A 17990-nucleotide genomic window follows, 5' to 3' on the forward strand; every position below is an offset into this window, starting at 1 on the left:
ATATGAATCTTAAAGATAACAATGAAAAAAGTGGGAAGGAAGGTGGCCGCTCTATCGGTGTCCGATTTCAGACAATATTACAAAGTGGTAATCAGTAAGACAATTTAGTTTTGTTGTTCATTTGTTTTAATCATGTCCAACTCTTCCAGAACCCATTTGTGGTTTTCTTGCCAAAGATACGGTAGTGGTTCTCCTTTTCCTTCTCCAACCCGTTTTCTGTGAGGAAACTGAAACAGACTTAAATGACTTGCCCAGGGTCACACAGCTAGTGTCTGAGGCCAGATTTGAACTCAGGAAGAGGAATCTTCTTGACTTGAAGCCCAATACTCTATCTCAGTGGCCCCAAAACTCAGCTAGTAGTATGTTAATATATACCTGTGTGTCTTTAGCCTCTCCAACTTTGATTCTTTCCATCTATCATCATCTGTATCAATTTTGTTTGTGCAAAAGAAAACTTCACAGTTATCTTTTAAGAGTTTCCAATTCTTCTTTTGAAGACCATTCATTCATACTCTTTGATCACTTCCCCGGTAGGGAATGGCTCTTGGTCTTACTTATTGGTGCTATATTGTGTTCACTATATTTGTTAATTCCCTATATCTTGGATATCAGACCTCTTTATAAGTGATATTTCATGCAAAGGTTTTTCCTGATCAGGAGCTTCTCTTATTATCCTTTGGCATTGATTTTGTCATGACAAAAGCTTTTCAATTTTATGTAATTGATTGATATAATTGATTTCCCCTATTCCTTGTTTGGTTAAGACATCTCCCTGCATCAGGTCTGGTTAATTTTCATCTCCTTTTTTTTTTTGGGGGGGGGGGCAGCGAGGTAGCTCAGTGGAGAGAGATCAGGCCTGAGGAAGGACTCAGGTTCAAATCTGGCCTCAGAAACTTCCTAACTATGTAACCTCAGACAATTCACTTAACCCTGATGGCCTAGTCCTTGCCACTCTTCTGCCTTAGGCTTGATACTGAGATAAAAGTTAAGGGCTTTAAAAAATGTGCTATCCAGGTCATTTGCAGATGAGATTTTTTAAATTTGCACCTAATTTCTCCCCCCCCCATATTGATGTTGTAACAATGCTTTTTAATCCCACTGTCATTCCTCAGTGATTCCTCCCTCCACATCCCAGCAGCAGAGCCCTACTTCAATAACCAAGGAGAGTTGAGCAAAACAAATCAACTCACTAGCCTTGTCTGACAATTCAGTCTCTCTAATCCATGATAGAGGCAATGAGGAGAAAGACTGAGTTGTGACACTTAAATTTGTATGACCTTGGGCAAGTCACCTGACTTTGATGGCCACCAATTAGATGGTTGAAGTCAGTAACCTCTAAGGGCCCCTCCGGCCTCCCCTCTTGTGGTCCTCTCTGCCTAGAGAGAAGGAAATCATTTTTATCTTCACTTTTCTACAGTTAGTTGATTGTGGATTGATCAGAATTTCTCCTGGTCCCTGATGTCTTTCACATATTTAAAAATGAGCCTACTAAAATCAAGAGCATCCATGCAAATACTAACACGGGCACCCCTTATCTTTGGCGTCTGAGGCAGCCACCAGAGCCCCTTCTCCCACCCCTTGGCCCAGGCAGGCTGGTATTTGGGGCCGGCTTCTGGTCCTTTTCCCACTCACGCAGCAAAGACCCAGCAAACGGGTGGAGTCTTCCGAGAGTGCAGAGTGGGGCGAGGAGGGGGCGGCCGTGATCGCCTTCCTAGATGTCCCACTGACCCCAGATGCCCTGAGCAAAAAGGAAGGAAAGGCCCGGGCTGCTACTTGTGCTGAGTATTTTTGTAAAGAGGAAATTTGCAGGATTTCTCAGCCTCTGATTTGCCTCATAAATCAGTATTTTTAGAAGGTAAGAAGAAGTTTGGGGCATAATTTGCATTCATCTGCTGTGTCACACAGACTGACTTTTGCTTAATGAGAAACAGCCCGGGTGTGACTTGTCAGAAATCACACTTGGGTGCTAGCTGGAGGTGCTGAAACTCAGTCCACCCCCAGGGATTCCTTATTGCTCATGCTGCCTCCTGCCTTTTCTTCTCACTTCTCCATTTCCTAGGACAGTCTAATGCCATTTGGGGGGGAAAGAAAACAGGAAGAAAGCAAGCATTTATTAAGCACCTAATATGTCTGAGGCAGCTAAGGGGGTATAGGAGATAAGAGACCAGGCATGGAGTCAAGAAGATCTGAGTTCAAATCTGGCCTCAGATACTTGTTAGCATGTCACTTAACTTCTGTTGGCTTCAATTTTTCATCTATAAAATGGACACACTGGAGAAGCAAATGGCAAAGCACACTAATATCTTCCCCATGGACTTCACAAGGAGCTGGATGCCACTGAACAACAATATCCAATGTCCCAGGCACTGTACTAAGTGCTTTACAAATGTTAGCTCATTTCATCCTCACCATAATCCTAGAATTTTGAGGCGCATTCGAACCCAGGGCTTTCTGGCTCCAAGTCCAGCATTCTAGCCATTAGAATGAAATTGTAATTCTTCCACAACTTGAAAGAGGGAGGGCCAGATGGTGGACCCTTCCAAGTCCCTGGGAAGTAGAGTCTTTTAAAAAATGATTTCTTTTTAAGAATGATTTCTTGAAACGGTCCCTCATTTCCTATAACTTTCTCATAGATTTGAATTCATTGTTCGTCCTTGAGTGCTTTGTTGTATCTGTGGCCTCATCTGTGTGTGTGCTGCCGGAATTCCAGTGGCACGTGTCCCAGTGGAACTATGCTTTCTCTTAAGTAAAACATGGCAGCAGAGAATGCTGGACAGAACACTGGCTTTAGAAGCAGGGGCCCTGAGTTCAAAATCTACCTCTGTCACATGCCTCTGTATTCTAGATGGTGCCACTTCGCCTCCTGGGCCTCGATTTCCATATCTATAAACAAAGGCGTTGGACTAGATAACTTTGAGAGGCAGATCCTATAAAGGATAGAGCTCTGGACTTGGAGTTAGGAAAGACATTAGTTCAAATCCAGCCTCAGGGACTTAGTAGCTGTGGGACCCAGGGCAATATGTATGCCTCAGTTTCTTCATCTGTAAAATGAGGGAATTGGACTCTAAGGGCCTTGCAGGCTCAAAACCTATGAGCCTCTGGTTTCTCAGAATGAGAGCTGCCCCAAAGTAGAATGGTCTCCTTTGGGAAGTAGAGAGGTCTTTAAGACAGAGAAGCCTGATGATGACCCCTTTGGGGGGCCATTGGAGAGAGGATCCCCGTCCAAGTACACGCCAGACTAGCTGGCTTCTGAGGCCCTTGACAGCTTCACCGATCCACATTGGTTCCATAATTGTCCATGGTTGTGCACCCCGTTTATCATGCCCCAGGGAATTCTTGGTGGATTGGCTAGTTTTAATCACAGCTGAAACGGATTGAACGGTCCATCTTCTAGCAGAGTAGTTGGCCTCGTTGGGTCAGCCTTGTACCTGTCCCCTCTTCAGGTATAATTCTTTGCTTTATTTGGGAAGCCAGGCTCCCTCTCCTTTCCTCTCGAAGAAAAATGAGAGACTGTGGCTTGAAGTGACAAGCCAATTGTCTCTCCTCAGGGGAATACAGGTGTCTCTGGGTGAATGTTTGTTTTGATCATAGTTTATTTTTCTCTGGATCTCCAGTGCCTGGCACAATACCTGACCTATGGCGGGAGCAGTAAGCACTAAATCTATACCAATTGTCTGATCAAATGTCCTTTCTCTCCCTTCACCCACTGGATTGTCCCGCAGAAGTGAACACCCCCTCGCGCAGCTTTACTGCCACTCCATAATGGAGCACCATCATTTTGACCAGTGCCTGATGATCCTTAACAGCCCAGTGAGTATCTCGCTTGTAGTTACATGATTTGGAAAAAAACCGACTTGGTTGTTGGAGTCGTATTTTTAGATTTTGGAATGCTTCCCAGCCTCATAAATTCTTAAGCAGACTTTATTCCTTTTTGGGTAAGGAAGGAAAACCCAAGCTGTTTGAAAGCTTCCCAATGTTGCTGACTCCTGGGTGCTCCCCAGCCTGTCTAAACACGGCCCCGAAGGGAAGCTGGGACACTCATCTGGACCATCTCACGTAATGCCTCCCCCAACGAGGCCGGGGAGATGGGTTTGGTGCTGGTGCCTCCTAGCTCCGAGTCCCCGGGTCCAAACTCTTAGCAGTCTGCTGGCCATCGACCTGGTCATTCCTTTCTAGACAAAGATGTAGTCTTGAAAGATAGAAAAGTTGTAAGACCCGTCCTTTAAAAAGCATTATCTCTTCTTTGGTTATGGATTGAAGTTAATAACTATGGGCAAAGGGGGCAAGGGGATTGGTTGTTATTTTAATAGAAGAAGAAGCAGCAGGGCAGAATGGATAGAGAGCTGGCCTTGGTCTTTGGGACAGGTAGGTGGCTCTGTGGATAGAGAGCCAGTTCTGGAGATGGGAGGTTCAAATCTGGCTTCAGACACTTCCTAGCTGTGACCCTGGGGAAGTCACTTAACTCCAACTGCCAACCCTGAACCACCATGAGCACTTACCACTACTTGGCTATATGAGCAAATCTTTGGTCTCTACCTTGGACATAGGCTAGAGAAGAAAAAAGAAAAGAAGTCCTCTGCCAGCTGAGTACCAGCTTATTTTGATACAGCACTTCCCATGGTGCCCAGCACCTAGTGGCTGTTTAATGAATGAAGACCTCTTGATTGGCTGGTTGGTGCTGGCAAAAAAAAAAAAAATGGTTATTTCCTGAAATTTTTGCTTTGAACCTGGAATTTAGACATTTCTGTCACCTATTAAGAGCAGCTTCATTCTTCAAAACCTGTAGCATTCCATGCCATTTGTAAGATTTAAATTAATAGCAATAACTCCAAGTATTATTTTTATAAAGTTTATTAATAATCACTTGAAGTAGAAGAAAATAAAAAATAGAAGTTCAAAGCCTAATATTCTAACTAAAGTAAGACCACATGTGTAAATTCTCCTGCTGGCTCTCAGCCAGCTTCATTCAGCAGCCACATTCAGGGAAAAAAGGGGGGGAGCGGGGTCACACCAAAACTTTATCCTCCCTATGTTCACACGCAGTGTAAACATGCAAATGGGATGCTGGGTAAGAGAGTCCTAAGGAGCAAATTCTGTTCACACAATGAATATAATTTGAGATGTGTATATATGACTGAGAAAAAAGGCGAGCCAGTTAATCCCTTGAAAAAGTGAGGGGTGGCCACCCATGATGTGGACATAATGTCAAGACAATCAGAGAATGGCACCCAGCACATTAGGTAGACCCTACCTCCATCCTTCCATGGACCAGAGCTGCCCAGAATGGGCTGAGATCCGTCTTAGTGGCAATGCCCACATGAGGAAGACTACAGCCAGCAGAAGCAGATTTTTATTTGGTTTGGTTTTCAGAATGAACCTTGGATTTTCCTCACATAGGAAATTCCCCCCTGCAAGTACTAGAATGCAAGCATTCTTCCTTTTGTAGCTTTTTAGAGAGAGCTTCCTGGAGCGCTGGAAGTTAAGGGACTTATCCAGGATCACACAGCCAGTATGTATCAGAGAAAGAACTTAGACCTATGTCTGAGGCCAGCTCTTTAACTATTGTAGATCAGGGACTTCTATCAAAATACAATAATAGTGAAAATTATATTTTCAAAGAGCCTTTGATTTTATCATCATGGATTCTCCTTTTACCCATGCAGACTTCAGTCTATTTTCAACTTCCTGGGTGAATGGATAGATGGATGGATTGGAGGAGAGGGAAAGAAAAAGAGAGAGGATAGATGGATAGGGGATAAATAGGAAGAGGAAGAAGAATAAATTAATCAAGAGATGTGATAAGAAAAATGTAGATGAATAGGCAGATAGATGGATGCATACATAGATAGATGAGATAGATGGATAGAGTATAAAGCAGCATTGGCAAAGTATTGGCCCACGTGTCCAGCCTGCATGGGGGAAGCTGATCCGTTCCCCCTCTTCCCAGTGCTGGAGGACATTTTTGCATTCCCCACCCCTCTGTCCAGCTGCCCAAAGCAAGCACCTCCTCCCTCAGCTCTCTGGGGTAATGAGGGAACAGGTGGGGCGGGGTGTGTGGCTCACAGGCAGCTTGAAGTTGCAGTTTGGGCACCCAAACTTGAAAACCTTTGCCAATGCTTGTATAGAGTGAGTGAACATTTATTAAGTATACCTGCCAGGGGCCATATAAATACAAGCAAGACAGTCTCTGTCCTCAAGAAGCTTACATTCTAATGGAAGAAGCCAACCCATAAAGGAGAGCTGGAAAGTTAGGGGAGAGGATAAATAATGGAATAGGAGAAGACAAGAAATCCAAAGAGAGGGTTAAGGTAAGCTGTGGTCCTTCCTAAAATAGTAGTCTCAGAGGAGTCACCAAGCAGAAATCTAATAGCAGAGATCTTTTTTTTTTTTTAATCCTTACCTTCCTAAGGAATTAGCAGAAGGTATCCTTAAAGAGAAAGAGTCTAGCAGCTGGGGCCTAGGAAAGGTCTTCTGGATGCTTCAGAGTTGATGACCAATTACCCTCACTTAAAGTGGGTAACCTCCCCAAAGTGAACATGAAAGGTGACCAGTAGGTTTTAGGGCTAGAGCACATACAGAAGTTAGAGACAGGTCAGAGAGGCAGCCAACAGATATGCCAGAGTAGTCAGACTTCATTCAAAATGGCCCCATGGTGGGATAGCATTGGTGGGGAAAGTCCTCCCATGGTTCATACCTGAAGTAAACAACTGTTTGTATCAATTCTCATGGGCTCAGAAGATGAGGCCATTTTGGGATACACTCATCTTCTTGAGTTCAAATCTGGTCTCAGACACTCACTAGCAATATGACCCTGGACAAGTTCATATAACCCTACTTACTTCAATTCTTTCATCTATAAAATGATCTGGAGAAGGAAAATGGCAAACCACCCCAGTATCTTTGCCAAGAAAACCCTAGTTGGGGTCACAAAGAGTCAGATATGACTGAACAACAAAAATTAACTGACTCACAGCAACTGATGTGCCTTTATCCACAACTCCAGATCAAGTCCTAACCCTGTGTTTCTCTTTGTCAAGGGCAACCAGATTCTCAGTGGCCTGTCCATTGACGAATACAAAGCCACATTGAAAATGATCAAGCAGGCAATTCTAGCCACTGACTTGGCATTGTACATCAAGTAAGTGAGAAGACCTACCTTGGGACTAATGGCATTCCCTTGAGATCATTTGGAATTATAGAATCATTTAGAGCATCATCTTGAGAACTTTTTTATTTTAACAAAACAGGGAATCTTAGAAAAAGTATTTAACAGTGTGTGGAATGGTCTAATATAGGAAAACAATAAAACTTTTTTCTTTGGTTTTGCTTAAAACAAAAAAACGACAGATCATCCCTCACAGATCTTGATATCCATTATGAAATATATTACGAAAGGCAGCATGGCATATGACCTAAAGAGTTGAGTTCATGTTCTGCCTCAGACCTACACTGGCTGTACAAATATGGGCAAGTCACTAAATTCTGAGTGCCCCAAACAACTCTCCAAAACTACAAGTTACAGAGACACTGCTCTGCATTGGTAGAGGAAGTGTCCTATCCCGCGATTTCCTTATACCCACCAATCTCAGGTCTAATCCCTAAAATCGTCCCTGCCCCTGTCTATTATTACACAACCAGGCCTAAAAAGAAAATAAATGCAATCAGTTCTCTCTTTTGGGTACAGTGGAAAGAGCCCCAGGCTTGGAATCAGAGACCTAGCTAGGCTCAGGGCTTCTTTTTGAGGAGCTGATGGTTTTGCTATTTACAATTTTATTATTTATTGAAACTCTCTCTCAAAACTAACTGGGAAAGGGTGGAGGTGAAGAAGTCAAAACAGTTAACTTTGCCCTGAGAAATGTTGGGAAGGGAAAACAATGGAATCTGCTAAGAAAAAATGAGATGTTATGTTGGCACACAGGTTTTTGTCAATTGTGCTTACACTCATCTCTGATGGCCATGCAAGCCTGAAGGTTGTCCTTCTTTTACAAATCCAAAAAAATGCACATGTGGTATTCCAGAATTCTTATGTCTCTTAAGATATATGCTTGTGCCTTTGGAAGGGGAAGAGGATGACAGATTCTAGTTTACACAATGCTTACTGGGAATGGAACCCACCGATCACCTCTTTACGCAATACAAAGGGTATTTTATTCTGTTATTTTTAATAAAACAAGAAGCCTCACATAGTGAATTGAATTTTGAAAAGAATTTTGAAAAGAAAAGAGTTCAAGTGTCACCTCTGGAGCATGCTGAATGTGTGACCTTGAGCATCCTTTAACCTCCCAGTGCTCCCAAGGAAGGTAGCAACCTCCATTGGCAGAAGTTTCCTTATCTCAGGATTTCTTTTATCAATGAAATCACAAGTCTGATATCTTATCCCCTATTTCTTGAGAATCAAGACATTGTTTTATGGCAGCTGTCCACTATCCCATAACAGAAAGTGGCTACCACTGTAGGGCTTGACGCCCTTCTGTGGTAGTCAGGAATCATTCGGATTTATTCAGAGCACTGGAGAATGAGATCCTCTGCTTAATGGAATATTCTGGTTTATCAAGAAATGCCATGCGGGGCATTTTTTGTATTTTTTCACCACTTTATGTAATTTACAGCTTAACAACAGAATTCCATAAAACTGTCCCAAACCACTGTCACCCATTCTGAGCCATCGCTCTTAGGCTGAGAGGATTTAGAGCAGAAAGACCCCTTAAGGATTATAAGGAAATGGAAGTTAGAGATCATTTGATGTAGTCTTTTCTTTTGATACATGTAAGACATAACAAGTCTTATTCATGGCCATACAGGCAGTAAGTCACAGAGCTAAGATTTGAATCCAGGGCTCTGACTTCAGACTTTTTATTCTTTTTATTCCACAATTCTGCCTTCTGAGTTATTGTTTATGGAACCCTGGGATTTAGGCATATAATAAAACGTATACTCTTCTTAGATAGCAAGACGACATAAATATTGTAAATTACACATTTTTCTTCTTAATTACATAGGGTCTCATATAAGATTTTAACACTAGGACCACAACAGTAGAGGAAACAGGCTTGTGGCTGGAGTCAGGAGACCTTAAAATCCAAACCTATCTTTTGACAGCTTACTCCCTGCCCAACCTTGGGTTCCAGGTTCCTCATCTGTAAAAGGAGGGGTTTGGCCTGGGCTGCCTCTCAGGTCCCTTCCCCCTCCAGATCTCTGGTCCTATAAATCCAGAGGTATGACAAGGTCTGGATATGCTGCCTTGGACAGATCCAGAGAGCCCTGTTTTGGTTTCGAAGGCTTCAGTCCTTTCTTGCTCTAATATATGAGTCTATGATACTGTGAAGGTATTGCCCCTTGGGAAATATTCCCCTCAAAAAGATTCATGTTTTTATATCCCTGATCACTTCCTCAGCCTCAGATGCACATTGAATGATGAGTTCATTGGAGCCAGCTTCAAGAACATGAGGTTTCAGTGACTAGTCTGCCCCATTTTATTGCCTAGATCTCTACAGCTAGGGGAGTGCAGGCTGGGAAGCTGGTATAACCAATCAAATATGCTTCTTTTATTTCATAGGAGAAGAGGAGACTTTTTTGAACTCATAAGAAAGAAACAATTCAACTTTGAAGATTCCCAGCACAGAGAGTTATTTCTGTAAGTCATTGTAGCATTCTTGAAGGTATGAGCTTGCCCCCACAATTAGTATCTGCCATCTCGTGTCACTGATGTGACATGTAGCGCTGCCAGCACTGTGAGCACAGCCCTCCGGTCTATTCATTGAACAAAAGTTGGAGCCAGTGAGTTGGTAACGGCGCTTCTGGAGCTCCCATCAACACACTACCTTTTCATTTTGGAAGTGTCTTTAAAATGTGGAGAAGTGGTGCCCTGGGCCTGCCCCATCTCCTCCTCCTTAGGAAAGGAAGTACTGAAAATTCCCTTCTAAAATTTCAGAGAGAAAGAGGCAGAATGTTGGGTTTCAGTTTTACATACAATCAAACTTCCTAATAATTTGGACTCCCCCAGAGAACAGCAACTACTAGAGTTCTACAAGCAGAGGTTAGGAACTGTTCTAAGCACTACGGATACAGAACAAGGTAAAAACATAGTCCCTGCCGACAAGGAGCTTGAATTTTAATGAAGCAGGCAACATGCAAAAAAAACCTACATATAAGATAGGTATGTAATACATTAGTAATACTGAAAAATCCCATCAAAATTTTTAGATAAAAGAGTAGCAAGGTGGGTTTCAGCTCTATATACAATAAAAGTGCAGGGCAGCCAGACCTAATACCACATTTTTGAATTTTAAAGGCACTTTTACATTATATATATATCATCTCTCTGTGTGTCTCTCGATAGATACATAGATAGATACATAGATAGATTAGATAGAATGGAAAATGGAAAAATGGATGGATGGATGGATGGATGGATGGATGGATGGATGGATGGATGATGGGTGGATGGATATTCCCACCCCCCAACTTGGGCAAGAAACTAAACCCTAAATAAGGTCAGTTCTCTGTAGGATTAAACAAAAATGAAGCCTGGAGTTTGATTCTTTATATGGTTGCTGACTGGTCCTCAGCAATTCCATTTAATTTCTGTCATACCCACTCTCCTAATGCCCTAATGTAAGATAGACAGACAGAGAGATGGAGATGTTATTATTGTTGTTCATTGAGTCATGCCCAACAAAGTATACCAGGCCCTTCTATCCTCCACTATCTCTCAGAGTTTGTCCAAGTTCATTTTCATTGTTTCCATAACACTGTATCCATCTCATCCCCTTGAGTCCCCTTCTCTTTTTGCCTTCTGTCTTTCCCAGCATCAGGGTCTTTTCCAATGTGTCCTATCTTCTCATTATGTGATCAACATATTTAAGCTTCAGCTTCAGTATTTGACCATCTAGGGAATAGTCTGATTTAATTTCTTTAAGTATTAACTGATTTGATCTCCTTGCTGTGCAAGAGACTCTCAAAATTCTTCTCTGGCACCATAATTCAAATCCATTAATTCTGCAACTCTCAACTTTCCTTATGATCCAACTCTCAAAACCATCCATTACTACTGGAAAAACCATAGCTTTGACTATGCAGATTTTTGTCAGCAAGACAATGTCTCTGATTTTTATTGTGCTGTCCAGATTTGCCATAGCTTTCCTTCCAAGGAACAAATGTCAAGTGTCTTTTAGTTTCATGGCTGCAGTCATTATCTGCAGTGATCTTTGAGTCTAAGAATATAAAACCTGACACTGTTTCCATTTCTGCTTTCACTTTTTGCCAGGAAAGCAATGGAGCCAATTGCCAAGATCTTAGCTTTTTATGTTAAACTTCAAGCCAGCTTTACACTCTTCTCTTTCATCCTCATCAAGAGGTTTCTTAATTCTTCACTTTCTGCCATCAGAGAGGTAATATCTGCATACCTGAAATTGCTGATAAAATTCCAGGTTTTGATTAATCCATTCTGGAATTTTGCACGATGTTCTCTGCATATAAATTAAACGAGATGGCATTATATAACCGTCATACCTTTTTTCCAATCTTAAACGAATCAGTTTTACCATTTCAGTTCTAGCTGTTGCTCAGGAGACAAGTAAGATGATCTGGCACTCTCATCTCATTGAATACTTGCCATTTTGTTGTGATCCACACAGTCAAAGGCTTTAGTGGAGTCAATAAAGCAGAAGTAGATATTTTTCTGGAATTCCTTTGCTTTCCCTATAATCCAGCAAATGTTTGCAATTTGGTCTTAGTTCCTCTGCTTCTGCTAAAACTAGCTTGTTCTCTGGTACTTCTCAGTTCACTCATTGCTGATGCTTACTTTGAAGAATCTTTAGCATATCTTGCTAGTGTGTGAGAAGAGGGCAATTGTTTGGTAGTTTGAACAATCTTTGGCATTGCCCTTCTTTAGGATTGAGACATAAACTGCTCTTTTACAATCCAGAGACCACTGTTGAGTTTTCCAAATGTGGTGGCACGTTGAGTACAGCACTTTAACAGCATCATCTTTTAGGATTTTAAATAGCTCAACTGGAATTCCATCACCTCCGGTAACTTTATTGTTAGTAGTGCTTCCTAAGGACCACTTGACTTCATTCTCCAGGATGTCTGGCTCTAGCTTAGTAAACACACCTTTCTGGTCATCAGAGATGGTAAGATTTTTCCTGTATATTCTTGCCACCTCTTCTCAATCTCTTCTACTTCTGTTCAATCTCTTCCATTTTTGTCTTTGTGCCTATTTTTCCATGAAACATTCCCTTAACATATCTGATTTTCTTTAAAAGATCTCATTTTTCCCATCTATTTTTTGCTTCTATTTCTTCAGACCGCTCATTTAAGAAAACATTTTTCTCTCTCCTTGCTATTCTCTGGAATTCTGCATTCAGTTAAGTATATTTTTTCCCTTTCCCTTTCTTTCTTTCCTCAGCTCTTTGTAAAGCCTTCTTGCTCTTCTTTTTCTTTGGGATGTTTTATATAGCATCCTATACTCTATGTTCAGTATTATAAACCTCTGTCCCTAGTTCTTCAGGCATTCTGTCTCCCGGATCTAATCCCTTATAGCTATTCATCATTTCTTCTTCTTCATAAGGGTTGTTACTTAGATCATACCTAAATGGTCTGATGGTTTTCCTTACTTTCTTCAGTTTGAGTCTGAATTTTATAATAAGAAGTTCATAATCTGAGCCACAGTTAGCGCCAAGGCTTGTTTTAACTGACTGTATAGAGCAGAGATGGTGAACCTTTTAGAGACCAAGTGCCTGAATTGCAACCCTCACATCACATGTGAGCCTCCCTCTTACCCCAGACAGGAGAGAGAGGAAGTGCTCCCATTGGGTGGGACATGTGAAAAATATCCTGAGACGTGCATGGAGAGGGGGAAGGGAGCAGCCCCCTCTGGCACACATACCATAGGTTCTCCATCATGGGTATAGAGCTTCTCCATCTTTGCCTGCAAAGTACATAATCAATCTTATTTTGATATTGACCATCTGATGATGTCCATGTGTGGAGTGGCCTTTTGGGTGGTTGAAAAAGAGTGCTACAACCAGTGAGTTTTCTTGACAAAACTCTCTTAGTCTCTGCCCTGCTTCATTATGTACTCCAAGGCCAAACTTGCCTGTTATTCCAATTATCTTTTGATTTCCTGTTTTAGCACACCAATCCCCTATGATGAATGGGGGTTTTTGGAATTATTTCTAGAAGATGTAGGTTTTCACAGAACTGAATAACTTTTGTTTCTTTGTCATCAGTGGTTGGAGCACAGACTTGTATTTCTATGATGCTGAGTAGTTTACCTTGCATTTGAACAGATACCTTTCTTTCATTTTTGAATTTTTACCCCAATACTACTTTTCTCATTCTTTAATTGACTATGAGGGCTACTTCATTTCTTCTAAGGGATTCTTGCCTACAGTGATAGATACCGTGATCACCTGAATTAATTTCACCCATTCCCGTCTATTTGAGTTATCTGATACCCCAAGATATCGATGTTTAATCTTTCCATTTCCTAGCTGGCCACATCCAGCTGACCTTGGCTCATAGATCTGACATTCCAGGTTCCTGTGCAATATTGATCTTGGCAGCATCAGACTTTCCTTTTATCACCAGACGTATCCGTAGCCAAGCTTCCTTTCGGCTTTGGCCCAACCGATTCATTAGTACTAGATCTACTTATGGTTATCTTCTGCTCTTCCCCATGGTACATTGATGTCCTTCAGACCTTAGGGATGCATCTTCTGGTGCCATCTCTTTTATCCTTTTAGTACACTGCCTGTGGGATTTTCCTGGCAAAGACCCTGGAGCAGTTTGCCATTTCCTTCTCCAGTGGATCATCTTTTGTCTGAATGCTCCACTGTGATCTGTCCATCTTGGGTAACCCTGCACAGCATAGCTCATAATTTCATTGGGCTACACAAGCCTCCCCCTCATGGCAAGACAGTGATATAGGAAGAGTTAGAAAGAGATAGCTCTACATATATACTGAAAGGAAGAGAGAGAGACAGAGAGAGAGACAGACAGACAGACAGACAGACAGACAGACAGACAGACAGTCAGACAGAGAGAGACAGAGAGAGAGAAGACAGATATCAAAGTAGAAGATGACGTACTATGAGGGTATTGCCTTCCACAGACAAAGATCGGAATTCTTCAGCAACTTAGTAAACAGTCTTTGAGTATTGTGAGGGTTGAAAAACTCATTACACTATGGTTAACCCAGTCATGAGGCTCCCTAACCTTGGCTAGACTGGTCATCAAATAAGAGACATACAGTCTATTCAAGACCTATCATTGAAATCATATTCTCATCACTCTAAAACCAGCAGGGACCTGAGAGACCATTTAGCCCACCTCCCTCATTTTAGAGGTGAGGAAACCAAGACCCAGTTAGTATCTGCCCAAGTTGTTACTTGCCCAGGGTCCTTCAGATAGTGAGCAAAAGGAAGGAATTGAACCTCTGACTCTGACTCCCGTCCTCTGACACAAAAGCCTTTCTGGCTTGATGAGGGCCTGCCTTTGCCAGCAGAATTTTCTCCATGCCAAGATCCAAGATGAGGGGTCAAAGGAGGGCTTTGGTGAACAATACCTTCCTATAAGAGTAACCCCAAATAGTTTGTCTTTCTGCCTTTTCTAGAGCAATGCTGATGACAGCCTGTGATCTCTCTGCGATAACCAAGCCCTGGCCAGTTCAGCAGCGGGTATGCCACAGATTTGTATAAACATGATGGATTATACAGCCATCCTACAATGCTTTCTATTTCAGAGTTGGCTGAGATCTTTGTGGAAGATCTTGCTGGCTATTTTTAGCAGTATTTACAAAGAATCATTGGCTGGACACCATATTTCCCATCTTAAAATTCCTATGCCACCTAACGCTAAATTCCAAGAAGAGCCTAAGAAAACAAAAAAGGCCTGTGACTCAGTGATCTCAGGTGGTCTGCGTGACTCCTCATTCTTCTGGTTGATTGGGGAAGCACGTATTTCACTATTGTGGCTGCTTTGATAACAAGAATCTCCATAACTAATCCTCATAGAGCACTTTCTATAGAATCTCTCTTTGTCCTTACAGCAAGCCTAGATGGTGGGACTATCATCATTCTCAATTCACAGATGAAGAATCACAGAATGGTTAAGCGATTTGTCCAGGGTCACATAGCTAGCAGGATTTAAATTTGTGTATTCCTCTCTCCAAATCCAGTGCTCTATCCACTAAGCTACACTTTCTCTCAAAAATTTTTTTGTGACTCATTAATCTTAGTTTTCATTTTACCGTTGGGGCTGGGAAACAAGAATGATTGAATGTTGAATGATTTTCCTAAAACGAGTCTTCTTGGGATCTCCATTCTCTGTTTCAGATAGCAGAGCTAGTGGCTGCAGAATTTTTTGACCAAGGAGACAGAGAGCGAAAGGAATTAAACATCGAGCCCACAGTAAGTAGGGAAGCTTCAGCTGGATTAAAGGACACCCAAGCCCGGCCCTTTGGAATTAGACTCTTGTTCAGTCATGTTCAATTGTGTCCCAGTCTTCCTGACCTCATTTGGGGTTTTCTTGGCCAAGATACTGGAGTGGTTTGCATTTCCTTCTCCAGGTCATTTTCAGATGAGGAAACAGATTTACAGGGTTAAAAGGTCTGTCCAGGGTCACACAGCAAGAAAGTGTCTGAGGCCAAATCTGAACTCAAGAAGAGGAGTCTTTCTGAGTCCAGGCCCAGCGTTCTATCCACTGTGCCACCTAGCTACCAAATTTGGAATTAGGCTGGGGGAACCCAATTTTCATCATCATTTTTCTCTCCGCTAGAATGTAAGCAACTGAAGGGTGGATGCTTTCTATTTGCATCCCAGCACTTAGCACAGAGTAAGCACTTAATAAAGGCTTTGAATTCATTCATCATTTCTGGTGTTCCTGGGCCACCCTGTTGTTCTCAGGGACTGCCTGGGCCAGCGACAGTCTCTGAACAAGGCCAGTCTCTAAGGGACGACACCAAAATGAAACCTGGAGTTTGACTCCTGGTATGGCTGCTGGTTGGGCTTCTCTCATAATGGCCTTTAAATAAAGACACGTGTTTCTGGGTTTGTTTTTAGGACTTGATGAACAGAGAGAAGAAAAATAAAATCCCGAGCATGCAAGTTGGATTCATCGATGCCATTTGCTTACAACTCTATGAGGTACTCGTGTGAAAGCAAGGAAATTCTCATCATGTTGTTGTTGTTATATTGTTATTATTAATATTATTATTATTTAATATTATAGTCTAATCATGATTTGTGGTTCTGTGATTATTATCGATGTTATTATTGTCAATTAATTTGTACCCTAAGTTCTAAAAAGTGCCTAAAATTTCTGCTTCTTTATTATTATTATTTCACCCAAATTCATATTATAATCATCATCATTATTGTTGGTGGTGGTGGTGGTGGTGGTGGTGGTGGTTGTTATTATTATTATTTCACACTACTAGCAGGTGTCTGAGGCAGGATTCAAACCTCCATCTTCCTGACTCCACTCTCTCCACTAGGATGCACTATGTCTCCTGTTACTAATGCTGAACCTAGGACAGAGCTTCTTAGGTGGAATAGTGGATAGTGTGTTGGACCCAGAGTCAGGGGATACTTGACTTTCAATCCTAGCTTAGGCACTTCCTATCTGTGTGACCCTGAGCAAGTCACTTAACCACAGTCTGCCTCAGTTTCTTTATCTGTAAAATGGAGATAATAATAGTGCCTACCTCTGAGGATAGTTGTGAGGATAGATCTAATGAGTTAATAGTTGTAAAGCACTTGGCTCGGTGCCCAGCACATAGTAAGATTTTCTTGTTTCCTTCCCATTTTACCGATTAGGAAACAGAGGCTGAGAGAGCTTGAGTAGAAAGCCTCACATTGATTAGACAGTAATTCCAAGACTTTTTCCTGGCCCTGACCTCGCTTCCCCTCTGCCACATGCCCCTCTCTCCTCTCTCAGATCCCCCCTGCTACCACTAGAACGTGCTCTCAATCCATCCTTCCTCCCCCAGGGCAGACCCCATCAGTGCAGCTTGGGCTAGACCACCCTCTCCCTAGAAGGGCTCAGTCTTCCTCCTAGTTCCCAGGCTCGTTTCTCCCCCTCCAAATCAAGTAACCCCAGCCCTGAGGTTCCCAAACATGTCCCACCCTAGAATGGGGCAAGCCTTTTCCCTATTCCCCCAGTGCGGGCCCTTCCCAGGCGGTCACCCTGTGTGTGGCCCTTCGGGGGCTCTCTCCCAGGTCACTTGGGAGGGGCCGCAGCCCTGTGCTTCACACCTGGGGGAGAGGGCTATGTTCTCTGAGCAGCTCCTTCCAGTTATCCATCTGTCCTTGTCTCCTCAGGCCCTGGCCCACGTCTCAGAGGCCTGCTTCCCCCTGCTAGACGGCTGTAGGAAAAATAGGCAGAAGTGGCAGGCGCTGGCTGAGCAGCAGGAGAAGAACCTGATGAACGGCGAAAGCGGGCAGCCCAAGCTGACCTGAAGGGGCCCGGGATAGACCGAGCGCGCAGAGTTTACGTTTACACAGAAGATGTCCTATTTTGTGATACGTAGTTTTCATAGACACTGTACGAGTTGGGTACATATTTTGCCACTGCTGTATTTTTTTTAACGTTTGGTTTTATTTTTGCACAATTTTTAAGGGCATAGTGTGATGCGTTTGGGGGGTCCTGATGTGTATCGTCTGTATGTGTCTATACCACTGAAGGGAGGTGGCCCTTAGCCCATAATGGCCACAGGGGTCTCGATGCTCAGCTTCTGCCGAAGGAGGCCTTGGGAGGCCTTTGACCCTGGGACTGTCTATCCGTGTCCTTGCTTGTTTTTGCTGTTGCTGAATGACCAGTTCTTCAAGAATGCTTGGCAGCTCCTCCCTCTTCCTAGAGGAGCCAGGATCAACAGTCAGTTCCTCTGGGTTTGAGAATGCCGAGGAGGGAAGGCGGGTGTCCAGGCCTGACTTTGGACAGAGCTGGACTGCAGGGATTTGGGGGAAAGGCACCAATGCCTTTCCAGA

At 42.7% G+C, this 17990-nt stretch overlaps 1 protein-coding gene across 1 annotated transcript in view; it reads left to right on the forward strand.

Annotated features, from left to right (window-relative positions):
• The window catches only part of PDE5A (phosphodiesterase 5A), a 161956-nt gene extending 144474 nt beyond the window's left edge, over positions 1-17482 (forward strand). Inside the window, exons 15-21 of the mRNA XM_044680023.1 lie at positions 3723-3810; positions 7038-7138; positions 9557-9634; positions 14618-14681; positions 15339-15413; positions 16065-16148; positions 17325-17482. Coding sequence (XP_044535958.1) covers positions 3723-3810; positions 7038-7138; positions 9557-9634; positions 14618-14681; positions 15339-15413; positions 16065-16148; positions 17325-17462 — 628 coding nt within the window. The 3' untranslated portion in view covers positions 17463-17482. The remainder of the gene's footprint in view (positions 1-3722; positions 3811-7037; positions 7139-9556; positions 9635-14617; positions 14682-15338; positions 15414-16064; positions 16149-17324) is intronic.
• Positions 17483-17990: the final 508 nt, after the last annotated feature.

This window comes from Gracilinanus agilis, chromosome 6, assembly GCF_016433145.1.
Source record: "Gracilinanus agilis isolate LMUSP501 chromosome 6, AgileGrace, whole genome shotgun sequence".
NCBI lineage: Eukaryota > Metazoa > Chordata > Mammalia > Didelphimorphia > Didelphidae > Gracilinanus > Gracilinanus agilis.